The following is a 23,981-nucleotide window of genomic DNA, read 5'->3' as shown; positions in this document are numbered from 1 at the left end:
GCATTCAAAGGGCCAGGTTAATATTCTGTTTCTTGAATAGAAAACCAAATGCACCCATAGCAAACTCACAAAATGGTCATTACCCATTACCCATTACTCTCATTTCTTAAGGTGGGTCTTAATGTGTCACAGCCCATCGTGGTAAGTTGAAAATGTGAGACAAGGTGCCCCTTCTGGAAGATCCTAGGGAGGAATAAGCCAGTGTTCCCTGCGGGTCTGGAATTCTTATAGCACCGAAAAACAAGAAGGAAAAGACCTACTGACAAATTGTGGAGCAGTTTCTAAGTTTTTAATGATCACATCCAATATTTGACTGAAAATTCAAACTGAATGTTGATGCACATACCAAACACAGCAAGTGCCCCTTCTCATTTTAAAAAGAGAATTCTGGGAGCGTAGAGCAGCCAGTTCTCAGCAGCCAGCAACAGAACTTTATCACAGCTCTTTGGCTTAAACTTATTACCTTTTCTTCCTAAGAATCCATGTGCTCTTAAATCTTTGATTTCATCTTTACTCTTGTGAAGTTGGAAAGAACAGACACCATCCTCATTCTGGGGATAAGGAAGCTGGGCCAGAGATACTGCGTTTCTGAGAAGCTCCCTGGAAAATGTCCCCGCTATGGATCCTCAGACCACACTTCGCATAGCAAGGGGCTAGAGCTAATACAGGATACCCAGAAGGGAGAGCTCTTTCCATCACATGACATGGAGTGTCTGGGGTTCAATGACAGGATCTTTCCACCAATTTTTCCTCAATGCCTCAGTATTGTCTATTTGCATAGATGACAGAGAGGGGCCTGCTTTCTTTGTTTTGTCTACTCCGGGAATCAGCATGGACCAACGTAGAGGAAGGAGAGGGCTAATAAGGAGGCAGTAACAAGAAGAAGAAGCAGGGAAGAATGAACAAAGGGCAGGACGACTAAGGAAATACAGTAGTCCCCCTTATCTGTGGTTTTGCTTTCTGCAGTTTCAGTTAATCATGGTCCAAAAATATTAAAAGGAAAATTCCAGAAATAAGCAATTCACAAGTTTTAAACTGCTCACCATTCTGAGTAGCATGATGAAACTTCATGCCATCCCAAGCCATGCCCCCCAGGATGTGAATCATCTCCCTGTCCACCATGTCCAGGCTGTGGACACGCCCCACCCAGTAGTCACTTAATAGCTATCTCAGTTATCAGACGGAAAACACATATTATACACAGGGTTTGGTACTATCTGCAGTTTCAGGTATCCACCGGGCAGCCTGGAATTTATCTCTCACGGACAAGGAGGGATTGCTGCACACGGAAGATGAGGTGATGAGTGTGGCAGCTCCCAGGAAGGGAAGGGCACACTCTGTTGGAGACAAGGTGAGCTGGTAGAACTTCCCTCCACCATGTTTGTTCTGTGCACTATAGTCTGGTCTCCTTAACAACCGTGGGTTTTCCCACAGTCATCTTAAAGTTCACAAATCTTGTCTGAAGAAATGACACAGAATGACTTCCTCACCACCCCACCCCTACCACCCAAAGTCCAGGATCAAAACAGCTTCTACCAAGCGGAGACTCCTCCCTTCTCCCATCAAAAGCATCACTCTGTGCTCTAGGCAATATCATGCCGGCCAGAAAAACCAACCAATCTGAGCATCAGAAACCAGGAGAAAGTCCAGAACATTTCCTGAGCTCCAGCCAGGACCCAGGGACAGCCGAGAAGGGCTCCTTACCCAATCTGGCGGTTGGTGGAAGGTGCCTGGGTGATGACGGAGCTGGACTGGGGTGACGGCATGGCTTGCTGAATCACAACGCTGGTGTCGTGGTTGGGCAGCCGAGCACTGCTAAGCTGGTGAGTTCCGGGCCCTGTCATGGCCCCACCAACTGCATTATGCATTGAGATATTCTGCCAAGAGAAGACACAGTGGAAAGGTCAGGAGGAGTCAATGTTTTTATTCTACTCTCAAGCTCTCAAAGGCCAAAACTGGGAATCTAGTCATGTCAACTATATAGAGAGTTATGGCTTCCGGCAAGCTGTAGGCCCATTCATCTTGTTATAATATACAGCTACGAGGAGATGAAAAATAACTACTCACCCTTAGAGTAAAGCACGTGAGAAAATGCCTTAAAGTTTCCTTATCACTGTCCTGCCATCCTGATGTGAGGTTTGCATCAGAGACTTTTAGTGCGTGCCTTCTCTGACTGGGAGGATGAATATCAGATTTGAAAATGATTTTTGTGATAAGTGCATAATACTGTGATTTAGTGAATAGTCATTCTGCATCCTGCTTTGCATGACAAGCACACTGGTTTTTTCCTTTCATTTTTAGTCCTATAAGAGTGCCCAACCATATATATATATATATTTTTTAAAATTTATTTTAAAGAAAACGACTACCTTTCCAAATCATAATCTGAGGACTCAGGACACAAGCTCAGTAACCTGTGGAATGAGGTTGGATGACTGGAATACATGACAAGACATCTGAGATCCAATGATTAGAGCAAGAGTTACCACTTTCTGCTGTATTTTCATAAAATCCATCTCTCACAATGCATGGAGTAATGGAAACACAGAACAATAATCAAGCATCTAGTTACTTGTTCCCTGTCTTTTCCTCTGGAACATAGGATGTTTGTATTCACAGCTCTATCCCATGGTGCCTGGACCACAGTAGGCATTCAGTAGATGTGTGTGTGTGTGTGTGTGTGTGTGTGTGTGTGTGTGTGTGTGTGTGTGTATATATATATATATATATATTTTTTTTTTTTTTTTTTTTTTGAGGTGGAGTTTCACTCTTATTGCCCAGGCTGGAGTGCAATGGCACGATCTCGGCTCACTGCAACCTCCGCCTCCCAGGTTCAAGCAATTCTCCTGCCTCAGCCTCCCTAGTAGCTGGGATTATAGGCATGTGCCACCAGGCCCAGCTAATTTTTGTATTTTTAGTAGAGACGGGGTTTCTCCATGTTGGTCAGGCTGGTCTCGAACTCCCGACCTCAGGTGATCCACCCGCCTCAGCCTCCCAAAGTGCTGGGATTACAGGCGTGAGCCACTGCGCCAGGCCAGATGTATATTAAAAGCATGGATAAACCAGTGAAAGAACATGAGATGCCTGAGTCACTGACAGGACCTAATATCATGTATTTATTTCTGATGCCTTCAAATGAAGGCTTATTTGTTTAAAATTCAAAAGTAAGTAAAATATGTGAGAGAGCTCTTCATGGAAAAGAAAGTTACTCAGACAACCAGAGAAAATTCACATTGAGCGGAGAAGGCTGATCAACACATTGGGACCAAAAGGTCAGAAAGAAATTTAGAAACCAGTAAAGAAAGAGAAAGCGGCATAGTGCTTATGCCTGTAATGCCAGCACTTTGGGAGGCTGAGGCAGGAGGATCACTTGAGCCCAGGAGTTTGAGGCTGCAGTAAGCCAGGATTACACCTCTACACTCCACATTACAGCTTGAGGGACAGAGTGAGACTCTGTCTCGAAAAAAGAAAAAAAAAGAAAAAAAAGAAAGAAAGAAAAGAAAGAGAAAGAGAAAGTTCTTGGCCAAAAAAGTAATAGGTAAGGGCAATAAGTAAATCTCTACAAGTGGCAAGGTACAGCTCTTCAGTCTAGAAGGGTGGGGAAATTTAAGAGGTCTATTAGACAATAGGTTGAGGATGGGAGGGGGAAAATGGAGTGTCACTAGCAATTTACTAAAGAAAAAAAATACATATATCTGTCTGCGCTTCGTTGTTAGCAAAGAAAAAATAAATGTTACCCAAGAGAACTAGAAGTGGTCCTTTGAAGTTCTTCTGCAAAGAAAAGGATTTCCTGCGCTACGTGTTAAATGATGGTGATAACATATATGGTATTTGGGGTGGCTGTGTCCATCACATTGCACCTTTCCCAGGTTTCTGATTTCTAAATCCTGACCACACAATTTGTCAGGAATCCAGATGGAAACTGGGCACCTGGCTTAGACTGTGAGCCTACTGTGTTGTCGTGGGACCCCAAAGGCAGGAACAGGCTTATATATACACTCACAGTCCAAAGGCTTCTCTTATACACTGGAAAATTTTTCTGACGTGGGAAAATACTGTGATTGGGTAAAGTAAGATGAAAAGAAATGGCGATCTGCATTGGTGGCAGTGCAGGAACACACTGTAGTTCTTTTTATAGGATCTAGAGATTTAGAGAATTGGACTAAAAATGATAATGAAAATAAAGAAAATTGTGTTATTTCTTTTGAAAGTGAACCTTGACAAACTTATTTCCCTGTGTCTTAATGAGGTCAGAAACTATAGGTATTATTTTGTCTATTGTTTAAGTTCAAAGACACTTAAAATTTTTCATCCAGCTCACAGTCACCTGCTCTATCAATAATAGATCCAAGGCACAGAACCATTTTTGACTCTCCTTTCAGAATTATTGATGCTGTACAATTTAATTTTTAAGATCACAATCTTTAAATTCACAAAGAAAATTATAAAACATATGGACTCTCCTTGAATTATCCTGGATGCCTCTTTTCCATCACCCTCTTAGGCAGTTTCCAAGTCCTACAAATTTAACTAAGTGTCCCTCATCTCTTCCAATCTTTCCATCCATCCTTCTACCAACCTATAACCAACTGCCATCATCTTCTATCCTTGTCTAGACAATGGTCTCCTTCATGCACTCTGGCTTCTCTTCCTCCTTTTTCCCCTACTACAGCCACTGTGATCTTTTCAAAATGCAAAAGTCATAACATCACACACGGCGTATGTGAGGTTCACCTCCCACTCCCTCCCCAGAACATACACCCTAAGCCATCGGTTTGGAAGTCACTGGCAGCACTCCTTGTATGCCTCCGAAGCCCGTGTAGGACTCTTTCTACCTCCCAGCTCAGCTCACACCACCTCTACTCTTGCTCCCTGTGATTCATTCCACATTCTAATTTCCTACCCTCACACTAACCATACTGCGCTCCAGCATCGGGACTTGTATGCTGCTTTCTAACGCCAATGCCCTTGCCCTGCCTGTACCTTCAGACCTCAGAATCAATCATCATGTAGGCAAGCCTTTCCCGCCCACACCCACCCAAGTGATGGGCACCATCTCCTTTTCCTTTACAGTACAATGGCTTACAATTGTTCTTGATTGTTTGATTAATAGCTGTTTCTCCCCTAGACTGTGAGCCCATGAGCCCAATGAGAGAAGAAACTAAATCTGATTTTACTCCCCATTATGTCTCCATTGCCTAGCTTTGCGCCTGACATATCAGAGCGTTCAATAACTATTGAGTGAATGGGTGAACTATAACATTCCTAGAATATTCCATATTATGAAACATTACCTGTTTGTTCCCTGGTCCATTTTCGAGAGTGCTAATGTCCTGTCTGTTCACCTTGCAATATGCAAGTATGCAATAATGCAGTTTTAGATATTAAGGTATTGTTAAATTATGGTTCAGTTGTGGGCTGAGGAAATAGAGAGGATCAGGATTAAGAAGAAAGCCACAAGCCTTGTATATATATAAAAAAAAGTAAAACCTTTTTAAAAATATTAAAGGGGCCATTGAAGGAAGATGCTGAGAGTTGAGCTTCCAATATTTGAGCACTTTGGCTCAAATGATGGACACAACCACCATTCCTCACATCCACCATGGAAAAAGACAAAGAAAACTGGCTTATGCTGCAGCACAAAGAATAGGTTTAATTTCTTCAGAGTAAAGCATGTTAAATAAGAGAAAGAAGTAATCCCCTCTCCCCAAAAAAGCTTAAGAATCTTTCTGAGAATCACCAAAAGGAATACTAATCACTATCTAGGAATATGTCCAACATTCTCCTTCATCAACACTTTAAAGGCATCTCTTCATCTCTGTGATCTCTACAGAAATGGAAAAGGCTCCTGAAAGACATATTCTAGCTCTTCTGTAATCTCTTCTTTACCCAGCGCATAAAATCTGCAAATTCTCCAGTCTTCTCCCAGATCCAGAGAGTAATTTCAAAACATTTTGGAAAAATAAACAACCCAGCAAAAGCATTATCATTTCACACTAAGAGAAGGCAATTTTTTTTTCTTTAAGCATTACATAGTAACTCAAACACGAAATTACTTCCTGAGTTCACATTGTCCCAATTATGGGTTCAAAACCTGTCTTCATCGATAAAAAAAAAAAATTGCATTTTACCTCCAGATAAATTAAATCTCCAATTTCAAAAACACAAAGAGTAACTCTATCTTGCTGAGTTATTTCTGATAGTACAGGTGGGTAGATGTGAAGCTGGTGAAACAATATCACCAAACTAGTGGATGGATGTCAGTATGCAGGGAAGGACCAGAGGTGTTCCTCGAAGCTGCCCTTGGCCTTTTCTTGTTCAACATTTTTTATCAACAGTTTGGATGAAGAGGTAAAAATCATGCTTGTCAAATCTGCAGTTGACACAAAGTTGGGAGGCATAGCTAATGTTCTGGATAGGATAATCAGGTTTTACTTGAGCCAACTGTGTGATCTGGCCTCCAAAAATGCTAACATAAATCTAGGTTGCTTTGCGAGAAGTGAAACATCCAGATCTAGAGAAGTAATTATTCCACTGTAGAGTACATTGGATTGACCACATTTGGCCACCACATTTTAAGGGGAAAATTGACAAATTAGTGTGAATGAAGGCATCCAAAATGTATCACAGGAAGAGCAGTAGAAGAATCAGAGAATATTTAGTCTGAAGAGGAGACTTAAAGGGTCATGCTAACTGCTTTAAAATATTTGCAAGATTAGACATAGTCTGTGTTGCTCCAGATGGCATAATTTCATTTCTTTTCTTGGTTTTTTTGTTTGTTTGTTTTTTTCAATGGAGTCTCCCTCTGTCACCCAGGCTGGAATGCAATGACGCGGTCTCAGCTCACTGCAATCTCTGTCTCCTGGGTTCAAGCGATTCTCCTGCCTCGGCCTCCTGACTAGCTGGGACTACAGGCACATGCCACCACACTTGGCTAATTTTTGTATTTTTAGTAGAGATGGGGTTTCACTATGTTGGCCAAGCTGGTCTTGAACTCCTGACCTTTTGATCCACCCACCTCCCAAAGTGCTAGGATTACAGGTGTGAGCCACAGCACCCAGCCAGAGTGCATAACTTCAAAAATGTAATAATGATGATAAAAGTCAATAATAATTACACTTTGAGTACCTATGTTGAAGCAGGCACAATGGTAGATGCTTTATAAACTGCATCTTTAGTCTTCACAATGACCCTTAAGAGTTAGGCATTACTATCCTTATTTTAAGATGAGAAAAAGAGTAAACTCCTCACCAACACCAATACCATGCCACTCACCTCTGGCCACCCTCACTCCTAACGGGATGATACTTTCAAGGTACAGATACGACCTTCTGTCAGAACAAATTTACCAATATGTAGAGATATCCAAAGACACAACAAGCTGCCTGTAACATACTGAACTTCTTGGCACTAGAGTTAAGCCAGGATGAGTGGCCATTTGTCAGCTATGTCACCAAAAGGATTCCTGCCTCAGAAGGGAGATGGCACCAGATGACCTCCAAGGTCTCTTTTATTGCTAAGATTCTCTCATTTATGATACATGGTTCATGCTTTGGCTCAACTGTTTCCAAATGATTAGTAATGTGTAATAGTGTTGAAAATATACAGGCTTGGGAGTTAAGAGGTCTATTCTAGTCCAGTTTGTCTACCGTTCCTTGTAGTCATGTAACCTGGATGAATCATTCAACCTCGCTGGGCTCAGTAGCCTCATCATTAAAGGAGGGGGCTGGACCACATGGTCTTCATGATCTTTTCCAGCTCTGATACTCCACAAGTCTCTTCCTATGTTATATTTTATGAGACACTAAATATCCAAACAGACTTTTAGACTCTGATTCATGGACCTACAAACGTTGATTTTTCTCCATAACCATAAGCTTTTGTAGAAGTGAGCCTTCCAAAAATTATAGCTTTCTGCCAAACCCCAAGGGATCATGATTCAAGAAACAGATCTAAGAAAAAGTACAATCTCTCAACCACCAAAGATGAGAGCTCCACTTTAAACAAACGATCTTCACCGAAATTTCTCCCTCTTTGATTCACATTTCTCAGCATGTCCTTTGACTTCTTCCTTTCCTCAAGTATTTTGGGATGCTTTGCTCTCCATTCATTATTGTTCTGAGACATAAAGGGTGTGAATGAAATGAGAAGCAGGGGAATAATGAGTCTTGATTGCATACTCCTGAGCTTGAGGTAGAGTGGTAATTGTCTTTCTGCATGCATGGGCTTGGTATACAAAATGCAAAAAAAAACAATCTGATGCACATAAGTATACATCCATGTTCTTAAAAATAACTATAATTTTAGGGTGTGGTAATGAAGGATGAAGGGAATGGACCACAATTGAAAGTGAAGGTTGGAGCATATAGGCAACATGATGTTGATTCCTGTAAGGTCTCAAAATGTTATCTGCAAATCTATATTCCATCCAACTGCCACTGTGGGGAGACTTTATGGGATTTTCCATAAAGAGCCAGGGTCATCTTAACTCACAGTTACGAGTTGTGCAATCTTAGAGTTGTCTGCATCTTAATGATGCCTGGGCAGTTATGAAGACTTTCAGAAGTTCCCAGATGTAAACATCCCTGAACTGCATCCAAAAGATATGCAAGACATTCACAGAATAACGAAGGTTCTAACCCTCTGGAAGCTACTAGGCTTTCTGGAGGTATAGAAAGGATGTTAGAGAGTCCTGATTCCCGCGTTTTGTGCTCTCAGGAGCTATCTATCAGGACAGGTATTTTTTGGATCTTACTAAGAGGACAGGCCGCCCCATGACCAAGGGGATAGTGAGGTGTCAGAGGAGACATGGAGTAGAGGAGGGCTCCAGGGACCATGCAGGCCACCTCTCCCTCCTAGCATTCTGTGCAGCACAGTCACACAGGGCAAGGTGGACAACACAAGGTAAGAAAGCATCTCAGGTCATCTCTTCAGAAGGGAGAGGAGAGCACAGGGGACTATGAAAACTCTAGCCTTGATATACACATTTACATTCTGCTTTTTAACTAAGAAAATTAGCCAGGCATGGTGGCACACACCTGTGGTCGCAGCGACTTGAAAGGCTGAGGCAGGAGGATCGCTTGAGCCCAGGAGGTTGAGGCTGCAGTGAGCCATGATTACACCACTGCACTCCAGCCTGGGGGACAGAGTGAGACCCTGTCTGGAAGTTAATTCTTTCATTCATTTTGCTTTTTCAGTTTGCTATTTAACTCTGACAAATTCCAAGAGGTACCATAGCATAAAAGAAAAACATAAGCACTAGAATGGACCAGACCTAGGATCAAGTTTGCATCAGCTCCGTCATGTCTGGGGCACATCATTGAAGTCCTCTGAGCCATACCTTTCTCATCTTTAAAATGGAGATAATCATCTAAAGGACAGGATTAGCATCAGAATCATGTGAGATGACGGATGTCCCAGCACAGTGTCTGAAAACAAAAATGTACTTCTTTCCTTTCAGTAAAGTCCAGAACATGAGGCACAGAGACAAAACGTACAGTCTGGTGGCTACTCCCCATGACTGATATTAGTATTAGTAATACTAATAATGGCTAACACTGATACAGCATTACTGTATGTCAGAAAACTCATTTAACCCTTCTCATCAGTCTAGAAGGTAGGTATATGGTTACTACACAGTTGAGGACATTGATGCAAAGAGGTTAAGTGACTTGCTCAAAATCACACAGCCAATAAGTGGAAAAGCTCAGCTCTAGGCAGTTTGGCTTCAGACCTCTTAACCAGGCACATCACCACTAAGTCCTGCTGCTTCTAAAGTCTTGTTGTACAAATATTTTTTGTAGAAATTGACTTGGCAAAAACTAAGGTATGCCTGCTATTCTTACAATGGGCACTATAAACGAGTGATTAATTAATATTGGTATGTGGTCTGAGAAATACACAACAGTATATCTGGCATACCACTAATCTGGATCAATGTCATCACCACCACCTTCACAGCTGGAAAAGCTTGGATATACACCGTGAATTCATTTCAAAATATCTGATGAGTGTCCCTTATCTAAAAGTCATGCTGCATGCATAGGCAGCTCCCCTTTGACTTGAGGGAAGACATCACAGTAGGTAGAGAGGCAGCTTGCACACTGATACAATCATCAGTGGCTTTAGCCCCCTCACCCATTGCCAGAAGCAGACGGCCCCCATAAGGGAGGTTCTAGACTTGAGGCTGTCAGCTCCTGAGCAGCAAGATCTGTCCAACTTGCTGAGGCTCCCCTCCAATCCCCAGAGCTCTGTCATTCTTTCTAATACTGGGTTTGAGGCAATGGAGCCCTGAACCATCCCTGTGAGCATTTTACAGCTATTCATTTAATCCTGTAGTCAAATACTCAAGACAACAAATACCTTCTCAGGTGCCACCCTTGACTGTGAGAAACAGTTTCCAAGTGTCTCTCAAAGAAAGATTCTGCCCCTTCCTGGTCAGTTTCTTAACGCCTTGGACTGTCCATGTTTCTGTTCTCATCTCCCACATTACTGTCTTGGTTGTCTTTGCTAAATACAATCATATGGGTTAAAAGGAGAGAAATAGCTGTACTTTATTCAGGTTACTGGAATCAAGATTGAGCAAATTTCTTTGATTGATGTATCCACCAAAATCCTGGACGTCAGAAACTAGTCTCATGCCATTAAAAATCACGTCACTGGCCTGGCTGGTGGCTCACGACTGTAATCCCAGCACTTTGGGAGGCCGAGGCAGGTGGATCACCTGAAGTTAAGAGTTCAAGACCAGCCTGGCCAACATGGCGAAATCCATCTGTACTAAAAAATACAAAAATTAGCTGGGCATGGTGGTGGATGCCTGTAATCCCAGCTACTCGAGATGCTAAGGCAGGGAGAATTGCTTGAACCTGGGAGGCAGAGGTTGCAATGAGCCGAGATCACGCCACTGCACTCCAGCCTGGGCAACACAGTGAGACTCCATCTCGAAAAATAAAAATGACATAACTGTTTACTGTTCCTGGAGCAGAAAACATGCTGTGTTCACCTGAAAATAACCAGTGCCTGCCTCCATGCTGTGTGCTTGGTAGATAGCAATGGATTCAATTATTCTGCAAATAAATGAATGATATGTGATCTTCAGCAAGCTTATAGCACCTCTGTACTTCAGTTTTCTCAGTTGTTAAATAGAGACAACCCTATCTGATAAGGTTTTTGTAAATATTAAATCAGGTCATACAAGCATAGCATTTAATGCAATGTTGGACAATTAACTGTCCAATAAATGTTAGCAGCCATTATTCTAATTATCACTATTCTCATCATCATTACTATCATTGCTAATACCAGATAGTATCAGCTAAGTATTCCTTGGTCCTCCACCTTATCCCACACACACTTCTTTCAAAGCCCTTAGAACACACTGGTATATGTATTATGTTTAAAGTCAGTCTTCCTTCTAGCTATGAACACTTTGATGATGGGGACAGGTTCTGATTTCCTATCATTGTCCTCAGGGCCTAATACAATGCCCATTACATAGATGTTTGCTGAGTGAGTATACAGAACAGTACAATGAGTGCTGTGGAACAAGAGAAAATAAAAAGTCAGCCCTCTCCTTACTACAGTGAGCCTCCAACTTAGAAGGAATATGAAAAGTAGGGAAGAGAAGGGATGAAAAACACATGAATCTGAAAAATACCTTCACACACACACACACACACACACACACACACACACAGTGGAAGCAGAGAAAGATGTGTCACCGAGAGCCAATTATTCCATGTTCTGAAGGGCAAGGGGCTGGTCAGCAGGTCTGTGTTTTCATCTAAACTCCAACACTAAACACATGATCCTGCTGAACTTCTCCAGTCTGTCGATTTTGTCTTCATGATTCCCACATCCGCCTTGCCTTTTCTTGACCCTCCCACTAGCTTTACACGTCTGTCACCTCCTGTCCTGATCATACAATTGCTTCCTACTGATATAGGAGCCTGGTTCCTGGCTTCCAATCCTTTTAGTCCCTCCCCGAACACTCCAGACCCTGTTCTCCAATTAATTGATGTAATTCAGCACTTTCCTAATGCTACTCTCCAGCTCTGAAACCTGCTATAGCTCCCCATTACCATCAGTAAAAACCCACACTTAGCCTTGCCTTCAAGACCCCATATTTCCGGCCTCATCTCCTACCACTATCCCCTGTGCAAACCCTAAACTCCAGCCACACTGGTCTATTCATTATGCAACAGGTGACTTCAAATTTTCACCTTCATACCTTTGCCTGTCCATGCCTCAGACCTAGAATTTCCTCTCCTTCTCTCTGCCTAGCTAAATCCTGTCCTCTAAGCAATAAATGTGTTGATTGATCAATGACATTTTCTCAAGTACAAAATGAGGATCATGTACCCTTGCTTCCTTTGACCTATAAAGTAAAGATATAGCAATGGTTTGAAAAGAGCTTTAGTAACATACATATTATCTTACAACCCTGCGCTTCTCTGCTCTGACATCCTTGTTCTTAGAATGATTCCCTTTCTCTCCCCTTTTCCAGTTCATCTTAAACGTCACCTCCCTAGCTAAAGGTATTCCACCTGTTTTCTACTTCAGCAGCCCAATCCTTTCACCTATAGCATGTTTCACAGTGTGCAATTGTCATTACTATTATTTCCAGTTCACTGTACAATAAATTCCAGGAAGAAAGGAACACAGCCTCTCTTGTTTTCTCTTCTATCGCTAGCACCTAGCTCAGTGCCTGGCACAGAACTATATAAATTACCATTGGTTGGATAGATAAATGAACTGTGATTTTTGAGGTGTTGAAATGTGACTAAAGAGCAACTGATAGACAATTTCCTCTTGTCTAAGTCAGGAACATGGTCATCTTAAGCCTGTGATCCTAATATGAAAAGATAACATTGGCTGGGTGCAGTGGCTCATGCCTATAATTCCAGCTCTTTGGGAGGCTGAGGTGGGCGGATTGCCTGAGCTCAGGAGTTTGTGACCAGCCTGGGCAACACGGTGAAACCCTATCTCTACTAAAATACAAAAAATTAGCTGGGTGTGGTGGTACATGCCTGTAATCCCAGCTACTCAGGAGGCTGAGGCAGGAGAATCGCTTGAACCTGCGAGGTGGAGGTTACAGTGAGCTGAGATCATGCCACTGCACTCCAGCCTGGGTGACAGAGTGAGACTCTGTCTCAGAAAAAAAAAAAAATTGCTGATTTGTGTTATCCTAAGTCATATCAACACGCAGAGGCCAGAGGCCAGCAGGCAGCTTAACAGTCTCCCCAATTTACCACGTGTCTGGTCAACCAGAGCCACTGATGGAAGTGAGGGCCCTTCCAAGTGACTGGAAAACTGACAGGAAAAACCAAAGCAACGTGACTAGAAACAAGTGAGGAAAGGAGTCCCGAGGCAGGTGTGGGGCAGATAAACAGAAGGCAACAATGACCTTGCCAAGCTCTCACACCTGTGTAGTGTGGGAGACGAAAGGGTATTTAAAAATCACAAAAGGGGTGCAGCGCGTGCAGAGAAATGCTGAGTATTTGCACACTGCGAATCTAGTCTGGCCGTGCAAGAGGCAAATGGCCCATTCTAGAATTACTAAACAAATGTCTCTCCCTTCCTTACCAGAAATTTGCAAAGTTACTAAAAATAAGGACACGTATAATTACCACGAGGATGCTGAAGGGTCTATTTCTTCAGCATTTCAAAGAGACTCCAATGCATACCTACTTAATGACCAGAAATATAAATGTAGCACTCTCTGGAAAGCTGCTAATGATATATTACAGATCTAAGAAGAGACTCACCTTTGCCTTTCCCTTGCCCAAGCCCCCCTTTCTCAGCTCCTGTTCTCTCCTGGCCAAAACAGCTGGAGGGTAGGGCTGGCTAAGTTGAAATTGCTTGAAAACTCCCTTGCCTGGAGCTTTGGTTGGGCACCTGCATTCTGGAATAGTTGGCAAATTATACTCTTAACATAAAATAGAAATGCTATCTTCAGTGGAAAGGAAAATGTGCTACAAGTTAGACTTCCTCCTCCAAAACAATAAAGAAAAGAGGTGCTTGCTGCTTTATTTCACTTCTGGTGGAACCTGTCAGGTAGCTCTTCATGAATGGCCTTGCATTGTAAATTGTCTAGTAGTTGCAAATGTAAGTTACTGCTGTGCTGTTCTAATGATCAGTGTTAATTCAGCAGCCTATTTCTATCCTGGGAAGTGGTTGTTTCACTGGGGAATAAGTACCTTTGAACCACCGTTGCTTCCAACCAAACTTAATCGTCATTAACAGTATTTCTTTTTTCTTAAAGCAAAAATCAAACTAAGTAATGCAACAGAGAAACGCAATGAGAGGCTTAGTCTGTCTTATTTTATGACATCTGAAAATAAAGAGATAACATTTTTCCTTCATCACAGCGAACAAAACAGCATTTGTTATATAGCACAGGGGATAATACACTGGCCACAACTGGGCATGATAGTGCCCAAAGCAACTTCTGGAAATCCTGTCTGAATATTAAAAACAAACTTCATCAATTTCTCCCAGCACAACTTGCGTTCTCTGGATCCTTAGGGGTCCCTAGTGCAATAGGAGTCACTGAGGTAGTTTTCATTTTTACAGCTCCTGCAAGGTACCCCAGAAACCTGCATGCTATAACCTGTTACCACTGTGATTTCATTTCCTGCTATTCTACCCCATCACTCTGTTATTGCAGACTCATAAGGACCTCCTTGATATTCTGTGAATACACAGGAACCTTGGCACCAGCCATTCCCCTAAACTGGAAGGCTTCTTCCCACATATCCCCAGTTCCTTCCCTCATCTCTTCCAAGTCTTTCCTTAAATGTTACCTTCCAATGAGGCTCACATATGAGGCCTGGCCACTTGATCAGAAATTGTAGCTCTGTCTCCTTGAAATCAATTTCACCCTTACTTAATCTATCCTTTCCCATTCATGACATCCTCCCTCACTTATTCTGATCCAAAAGCACCAGACCATTTCTGATCCTTATTCTTCAAATAAGAATTAAAAAAACAAAAACAAAAAACAGAAAACCTAATGGTTCTATTTTTTTCTTAACCATCAAGGATCTCTTTTATGATTTCTTTCTCTGGGATCTCATATCTTTAAAATGCTTCTTTAAAAGTCATGAATTCATTTTTCTATATAATCCCCTGCCTTCTGAGTCTATCATATTCCTTAATTTTTAAAATTTCATTTCACTTCATTGTACCGTGAGACTCCACTGTTTTTCAGTATTGTTAAAATTGCAGTCAAACAGAAAGAAGGTGATGCTTTAGTCTGAGAAGACTGCATACAAATGCACAATTTCAATTAGAGAGTTTGACTACTTTAACATCTGGGATCCCAGTAGGAAACAGCTAGTACCTTCAAACTGGGTAATGTGAGGAGCATTTAATAAAGAGACTTTTTGCAAAGGTGGAAACAGATTGTAGGAAAGCCACAGATGGTGTAACACCCTGGGGCCAGTTTCAGCAGGGAGCTACAAGAGTAAGAGAAGGAAGAGGTTACCAGGACTCAGGAGAGAGGAAGCCAGGGAGAAGTCAGCAAGACCTGGGAACAAGAGAGAACCATGTGGGGAGACGGCGCTTGGCCAGACCTGTGGCTCCTGGTCAAAGAAAGCAGCCAACTGAAGGAGCTAGGAGAATAGATGCCCAGTCTCTCCCTGCTTTCTTCCTGGAACCTACAGTGATGACTCCATGGCCATATGCCCAAACCGAACAGGAAAACACCAGTTAAAGGTACTCATTAGATGGTGTGTATGGGCCAGCCATTCAGGGCAAGAGCAGAATCAAAAAGGGACAGAATGGGCTTGGATGGATGATCAGAAAATACCCAGTACAATTATGTGTTCATCAAACGTGGGTTATTTTTATTTTATCACCAATATATCCATAATACACATGTTCATTAGAGAAAATTTATACAAGAAAAGGTAAGTCAGAAGCGTAAAAAAAATCATCCATCAACCTAACACGCAGAAAAATAAACTGGCTCTGCATTGACCCATGCACCGAAAAAATCATAATTGGGCTGAGAAGAACAATAGATGGCAGAGCTAAGACGCACCCATCCCATGGTGTGCCCAAGTAACCTGGCTCCACCCCACAAAGATGAGCTCGGGCAAGCGTGGCTTCTCTGAACCCAGTTACACGCCCTGAAATCCAGGTCTCACTTTAAGGCCACAGCTTCCTATCTGTCTACATTCCTCCCGGTGAAACAATTGGGCTTAGAATAAGAACAGCTTTATATGTGGGAGTCACAGAAGGTAGAATTTGGCACCTGGTGTTTATGTACCGTAAAGCCATTACCGTGCCGAGCTCAACTCCACTTTCCGCCAAAATTACTGAGCAGGAGGAAAGTGAGCACATCTAGAAGCTGCATTTCTCTACCTAAGACAGCCAGGATATATGGGTTGACTCACTAAGCAGAAGCGCTAATGTCAGTGACATCCGTATTTTTATTGAGGCACTCTCCCTGGCAACCTCTCATTCCTGTGAAAAGACACCAAGTCTGCAGGTCCCTGGTCTTTGGCAACTGGAACATGCTGTAACATTCCATTTTAAGTTCATTTTCATTCTATTGTGCTCTACTGATAACTTCAATGTGGAACAAATTTACTGATTATTTGATAGACTAAGAAATAATATCTCTAAACCTAAACTCTAGATGAGATCTCAGGGGAATCAGGGATTCACATAAGAACCACACCCATATTGCTGGAGCTTTCAGTAAGTGAGTTCCTGGACAAAAGGCTTTGTAACATTCCCGTTGTGATGATGCTCATGTTCTTATGTTAATGATATCTATATGTTTGACTGTTTTTTTTTTATTTTGCTCTAAGATCTGTTTTTTTTTTAAATATTTGAGTGTTGTCCAGTTACTTTTAAAGAAATCCAATTACAGCCCTATATGTAAAGAAATACGTTTTTCAGATGTCTTTTCACACCTATATAGTTTGCTAGTCACTTTATGAAATAATTTTCAAAACCTATAAATGGATTTAGAAATTTAAATCTGCCCTAAAAAGTCAAATAGAATCTCAGTACAAAACGCCTTTTTAAAGGTTTATAATCATTGATATAAGGTATGGTCAGGGCAAAAGATAAACCGCAAAGTATTTGAATTTCTTATATTATCTTCATGTTGGTGAAGTGGCTTTGCCTATGAGTCAATTATGCATTTGTACCTAGTACTGATTTATCTGGGTAGCTAACTACTAATCTCACATCTGCTGGCACAGGAAGAGAGAACAGTTGCCAGCCCTCATAAATGCCTTGTCTTGTATGTTGCTCCATTTATTCTAACATCCTTGCACACCACCATGTTTGATAAAGGTTTAGGTAAGCCTATATGCGGGAAGCTTTTTATTTACACACACACACACGTGCACACACACACACACACACACACAATGCAGCTTACAGATCTATGACAACTGGAAGACCTCTAGTGTGCTGAGTCCTACCACCAGCTGAATAAAACTCCAGTGAAGGCGGAGGAGAGGGGAGGAACACTGAGCCAGAATGGGGTGCTTATGGTCTTTTATCTTAATTTTTGTGACATGATCCAATTATATCTATTCAATAGTGCCCTCTAATTACTAGTGGAGATGAATAATGAAAGATTCTCCTTGTATTCAAGCTCTCCCCAAGTCTGCTTCCCTCCTTGGCTTGCTCATGTGAACAGTCTGGATTCACATATAGAGCATACCTAGAGCTTGTGGCATGCTCAGCCAAATAAAGGGTCACTTAAAAAACTAGAAATGCCCTCCGGGCCTCTGATAAGAGGCTGTGGCCCAGAGCCGACCTTGTGACTAGCAGGGTGGAATGGAAAGGGACCCTGTCCTGCCTCCAGACACAGCGTCTGTAACCAAATGGGTGCTGCCCAGTAGAGTTACATTTTCAATATGCAAGATTTGATTGTTAGGTTTCAGTGGTAACTTAGGAAAATGAAAAGAAAAAAGCAGATCCATGGAAGTTACAATAATTCTTAACAGAGAGGAAGCCAAGGCAGTGAAAAGGAGGGGAGAAGGCTCCACCCCAACAGGAACAGAAACAGGAATTCAGACGGATAAACCCAAAACAGGGGGTCTGGCTTGGATGCAGGCTCGGAGACAGGCAGGAAGAAATTCCAAGTCTGAGGTGAAGATGTTTTAAATGAAACTTGTCAGTACTTGCACATAGAACTTCAGAGTTGAAATATACCATGGAGAGCCTTGAATCCAACTCCCTGACTCGACAGAGAAGAAGGTAGAGGTCAAAGAGATGGTGTGACCGGGCCAGTGGCCCACATCTAAACGGGGGCAGGAGTAGGACTAGAATCTAGATCTCTTGACTACTAATTCAGTTTTTTTTTTTTTTTTTTTTTTTTGGCTACGATGGGTGATTTTAGAGAGTGTCATTTCTGCAAAGGGGAAGGAACGACTTTATTTCATGTTCATATTTGGATCTCCATACACTGGACCAGTAAGGTAATTATTTCACTTTGGGGAAGAGAAAAGCCCAGGGGGTCCACTCAAAGGAGGCAGGAGTGAGGGTCAAGTTCAGCAGATATCCATCTGTTGGACATCACTGTTGGGGACTGAAGTGAAGGGAAAGGAATTCTGTTTGACAGACACACTGACCTTAGGGTCCTGTCAACCTCCCATCAGCCAAGGAATCTCTGACCACAGAAGCCTGAGGACATTTTATACTGGAAAGACATTCAAGCTCACCCAAAGCACAGTCCAGCTATAAGGCCGAGTCCCAGTCGGTCACTTAAAGTATTTTCCCAAAAACAAATAAGAAAATATAAACAAAATCCAGCAAAGAATCTCTTTCATTCTGACAGTTTTTCCTCATACTAAAAGTGCCCAGCATGATTAGGACCATTCCCTCTGTGCACACTGGGTTAATACTCTGATAAAAAGCTTAAACTGCAGCGTGGCTGCAGGGACAGGAAAACAGGACTGCCTCTATGGTTTCATATACAGATTGTGTCACACTTAATGCTGAAATCATAAACTATATATTTTTACCCCCTCCAAGCTGCCTATTGTGTGCATATAAACAGGAACCTGGCAGCATGTCAGGGGTGCAAATTGATTTCCTTTCCCAAATAAAATTTTAAAAAGCAAATAAACAAGGTTATGTTGGCTAATGAAACATTACATGCCAGGCTGGGGAGAATTCTTTTAAAATGTATTTTCTTGAGCAAAGGCAACACAAGGCATCCATGAAAGGCTCTTTCATAAACAACATGTTTACATAAAAATGCATTACTTGAAAGACAGGAAAAGGCACGGTGCATCTCCCATGATATATTTGGATCGTGTTTTATAAAAAATAAATGGGGGGGGGGTAGAAAGTAGGGAGTCCCTGCAGTGCTGGGGAATTTAGAAATTAACTGAAGCTGCTTAGAAGTAGGATGAAATTGCTCTTGTTTAGAAAATGTTATGATCTTAGTGTTTTTATAATTTACCATCAAGACCTAAGAAGCCCATGTTGAAGGTGTATTATTGGCATGAAGATTTCAAGTTGGGAGAGAAAACTGAATTGCACCCACCACCCTCAGAGACATATGAATGGCTAGCCTGGTTGATTATCATCAGTGGAAACATCTCCTGGAGAGTGGCCTATTTCCTAACAGAGATGTCGAGACCAGCTGGAAGCAGTTTTAGTAATCTAATGCGGAAGAAGCATCTCTAGGTTCGTGCCTACCTCGTACTTCACTGCAGATAATTCATTTCAACCTTGTCCTGGAACAAAAGCCATCCCTAGTGGACTGTGACCCCTGGATCAAATCATCCTGTACCATCTCCTTCTTTCTCTGTCTTCCCATCTTTAAATTCCTTTCTGCCAGTGAAGCCAGGTAGCATGAACCCTGATGGCACTCTAATGAGTAAAGTCACAAGACAACATGACATGTGGCTGAAAGATGGGGCTAAAGAGGGTCAAGGGGAAGGCTCAAGACTGCCCAGGAGACAGATGAATTGCTGTCTGCTGATGGCCATTTATGAGCGTGGGGCATTTTACCTGTTGTTCTGAGCCCCCGTGATGTACCCTTCTGTCAGTTACTGTCCCTCCTCAGTGGATGGGCATGGTGTACCGGAGACCAGACACATGAGAGGCAAGTCTCCATGGTCTCGGGATGGCCTCAATAACAACAAAAGGAGATGAATCTGCACAGGAACTTCCATTCAGGCTTAAAGCATAACTCAGCAAGCTAGTTAGAAATAAATCGGTGGCTCACTCATGCCTGTAATTCTAGCATCTTGGGAGGCCGAGGCAGGTGGATCGCTTGAGCTCAGGAGTCTGACACCTGCCTGGGCAACATGGCAAAACTCCGTCTCCACAAAATATACAAAAATTAGCTGGGCGTGGTGGCAGGCGCCTGTAATCCCAACTTGGGAGGCTGAGGCAGGAGAATCACTTGAACTGGGAGGCAGAAGTTGCAGTGAGCCAAGATTGCACGATTGCATTCCAGCCCGGGAGACAGAGTGAGATGAAAGGAAGAGAAAAGAGAAGAGAGAGAGAGAAAGAGACGAGAGAGAAAGAGAAAGAGAGAGAGAGAGAAAGTGAGAGAGAAAGAAAAAAAGGAAGGAAGGAAGGAAGGAAGGAAGGAAGGAAGGAAGGAAGGAAGGAAGGAAGGAAGGAAGGAAGGAAGGAAGACCAGAAATCATAAAGGTGACCCTGAGACCCTGCAGACCCAAAGGTCCTATGCAGGTTTTAGGAGTGTGTGGCATGGCAGGTGTGAGAGCTGGGAGGCCTGAGACAGTGAGTTCTCCTCCCTTGTCCCCTCCCGACTCACCAAGCAACCTTGGTCAGGTCTCGGGACCATTCAGAGCTTTCTTTTTTCCACCACTTTTAAATATAAGGTAAACACTGTCAGGCTGATGGCTGCAGTGATTAATGGGGTAACATTTGTAAAATGCTAAGAGCTTTCCAGAGCTCAAATGCAAATGCTTTAGACCAAATACTCTGGATAATAGTTAAAACACAAAAAGGGTTAGTCACCAGTTGGCTGAGAATATGAACCCGGGAAGGAATTACAGAGGGGAGGTGTGTTTTGTGAAAGGATTTGGCCAGGGGTGGGTGGACATCAGAGGAAAGGAAAAAGAAGGGGAAGGAAGCTTGGGGACTTGCAAAATCTGAAACACGAACTATTCTGTTTCCAAAAGAAGCCATAAACTTTTAAAACTCTGTACCCTTTCAACAACACCAAAGATAATTTAATTACAGAAAGATTTTTTTCAATACACATAATCCTGTAGGGTTTAATCCAATGTATGTATGAGAGTAGATTATACTGATTTTTTTTTCCTATCCCAAGAAAATGATACTTGAATCTGTGGGAGGGGCCATATACCAGTCGGCTTGGCACTGGTAACCATCAACTCCACTTGCCCCATTTTCTGTGCAAATGGAAGAATCAAATTAATCACTGGTAAATTTGATAACAGATGTGTTTCTCAGCAAATCCACATCAAGCATTCAGAAAGTAATTACCCCCTAAAGCTTGTTGTGTTCTTATGTACATTTGGCATCAACTGAAGCCTTCAGCCAGCTTTGTTTTTATCTGACTTGAAGCTGAAGCCTCAGGGTGATACTCCAAGTGCTGCTTTAGATTATAAAGTCTTAACGGCCCCTGGCTTTAGGGCACTGTGTTTATTGATGCTATGTAAGCAATTTACAGTCCCTTAATAGCGCATTCACCACAATGTTACAGTGTTTAACTTGTTAAATTATATTTAGAGCTTCAGGGAAAATTACCTCATTGGCTTCACTAGCATGGGTTATTGGTATCACACACGAGTTAGGCAACATCCACCTGACTGGGGACAGCCCAAGAACGTTTTATAGGCTGGAGGCGGAGAAGGTGAGGAAGTAAGGGATGGATGAGAGAGATAGAAGAGGCAGAGATGCGGGGAAAGAAGTCAGGGAAGAGAGAAGAGGCTGAGGAGAGCTCGACCATAGAGTCACTTTTAAACTGTAAAGCAAAGGAATTGGCAATGGTGGCCATTTTTATTCCAACTTCTCTTTCAGCCTCTTCTACAACTAGGCATTGCTCCATTCCCAATTCCCAATCTCCGTGTCCCTTAGAAGGATATCCTGCATCTAGGGGTCTGGGAGACAGCCCTGACCTCCAGCCTCTATAATCACTCAACAAATAGGCTTGATATTTAGTGTTTAGCTCTTCAGGGCTAAAATATTCCAAGGGAAACTATGAAAACGTTAATAAGAGAACAAGAAGACAGAAGGAGAAGAGGGAGGAAGAGGAGGAAAAGAACAGCAGGAGGCAGAGGAGGAGGAGAAGAAAGAGGAGAAGAAGAAGAGGAGGAAGAGAGGAAGAAGAGGAGTAAGAAAAGGAGGCAGAGGAGAAAGAGGAAGAAGGAGAAGCAGCAAAATCTTTTTCAGACTAAAGAGAGCCATAAAGTATGGATAAAATATATTTGAGCCTGAAGCTTAGTGATGTCATGAGGCTTCTTCAGAAAAGCAGCCAAAGGCCAAGGTATTAAAATCCACTGAAGAGGCTAGAAAACAGGCATGAGAAACCAACCAAGTGGCTGATGTGCTCTGGGGTCTTAGTTCATGTGACATCTGCTTGCTCACAAAGGGCTAAGGGTTTGAAGCAAGCGATCGGCAGTGACAAGCTTTGCAGCATGTAACATCTAAGAGAAAATAGCATTCTTTTTCCCACTTATGTAAGCTCTGTACTAGGTTTCTCATACTCAGGATACTCGATAATAATTAATAACCAAAATAAAACGGATGTTAAAAAACAGGCATCCAATGAAATAAACAACATTGCTCACCAGGCCATCTTGGCCAGCATGATTACTGACAAGGAATTAGAGAAGGAAACAGCAGACTGCATGCATTTCCAAAGGTAGAAAATTAGAAGGGGGGAAAATGCTATCCTGAACATAAGCACATAGCTTCCTAAGGAAGTGAAGAACAGCTAGGTGTGTAGGTACTAAATACCAGATGTGATCCCTAGGAGAAATTTCAGGCTTAAGTATAAATCAGAAATTCCCATTCTTTGTAAATTTGACAGATTTGAATGTTGGACCTAATCATTCATGTTTAATGTGTAGGGTTGCAGTTTCCAAACTGTGTGCCCCAGGATGCTGTACTGAACTCACAGGGATGACACAGAATATGTTGCATTTTGAAGAATACACAGCAATATTTGACATCTGTTGGACACTGAGAAAACTCAAGATTATCAGCATTTCAACATTAAATCATACTTATATGCTTTTAGATTATTTCACATCTTCACAAAGCTGAATTTTTGGTGATTGCTGTTAAAAGCCAATAGCATGCAAAAATAAATGTGGAATGGAGATGAGGGTGGTGGTGTCCAATTCGATTCTAAGATTTGAGAAGTTGTGCAGAGCTCAACAGGTACCTACACGTATTCCATTAGGAAGTAATTACACTTATTTAAGAATGAAATAAGACTATTCCTCCTTTATCTTTTAATATCTGTGTATTATTTATTTCAAATATCTACATAGATGCCTCCATGCTTATTAAGTAGTTTTGACCTAACTATTTAATAAGCAGAATAGTAAGCTATTTCTTTTGGCCTAGGCATACCAGAAGAAAAGTTATTGAAATACTGAGGATGGCTGGAACTGAAAAAGTTTGAGAACCTCTGATCTAAGGAAAACTGATAAAGAAAATTAATAACAGTAATATTTAACAAATAAGTAATTAGAAAAAAAAACATAATTCGGGCTAATTGGCCCTTAGGACAGCTGGTTGTGTGATTAAAAGAAGAATATGCTATGTTTTCCAAAGGTCAGTAGAGATTCCAAAGGCTTGAAAATTTACTGAGCTAGCAGCATGGGAATTTCTATGCTCTGAATTTTGGAAAGTTCCCAACACATATAAGACCGGGAGCCAGATATTTCTGCATGTTTAACTTTCTCCACATTCATTTGGCCCCATCAATGCCCTAATGCCTAATTATCTTACTATAATTATTCTTTGCTTTTAGGGTGGTACCATAAATG

The 23,981-nt window shown here is 42.0% G+C and overlaps 1 protein-coding gene across 3 annotated transcripts in view; it reads right to left on the bottom strand.

Moving 5' to 3' along the window:
* Positions 1-23,981, bottom strand: part of CREB5 (cAMP responsive element binding protein 5) — a 416,185-nt gene that overhangs the window by 252,965 nt on the left and 139,239 nt on the right. For all 3 annotated transcript variants that reach the window (XM_050783192.1, XM_050783193.1, XM_050783194.1), the window contains exon 5: positions 1,705-1,877. In XM_050783192.1, the coding sequence (XP_050639149.1) occupies positions 1,705-1,877 (173 nt within the window). The remainder of the gene's footprint in view (positions 1-1,704; positions 1,878-23,981) is intronic.

This window comes from Macaca thibetana, chromosome 3, assembly GCF_024542745.1.
Source record: "Macaca thibetana thibetana isolate TM-01 chromosome 3, ASM2454274v1, whole genome shotgun sequence".
Taxonomy (NCBI): Eukaryota; Metazoa; Chordata; class Mammalia; order Primates; family Cercopithecidae; genus Macaca; species Macaca thibetana.
Note: the sequence above shows the minus strand (reverse complement) of the source record. Positions and strands in the feature narration are given on the sequence as shown.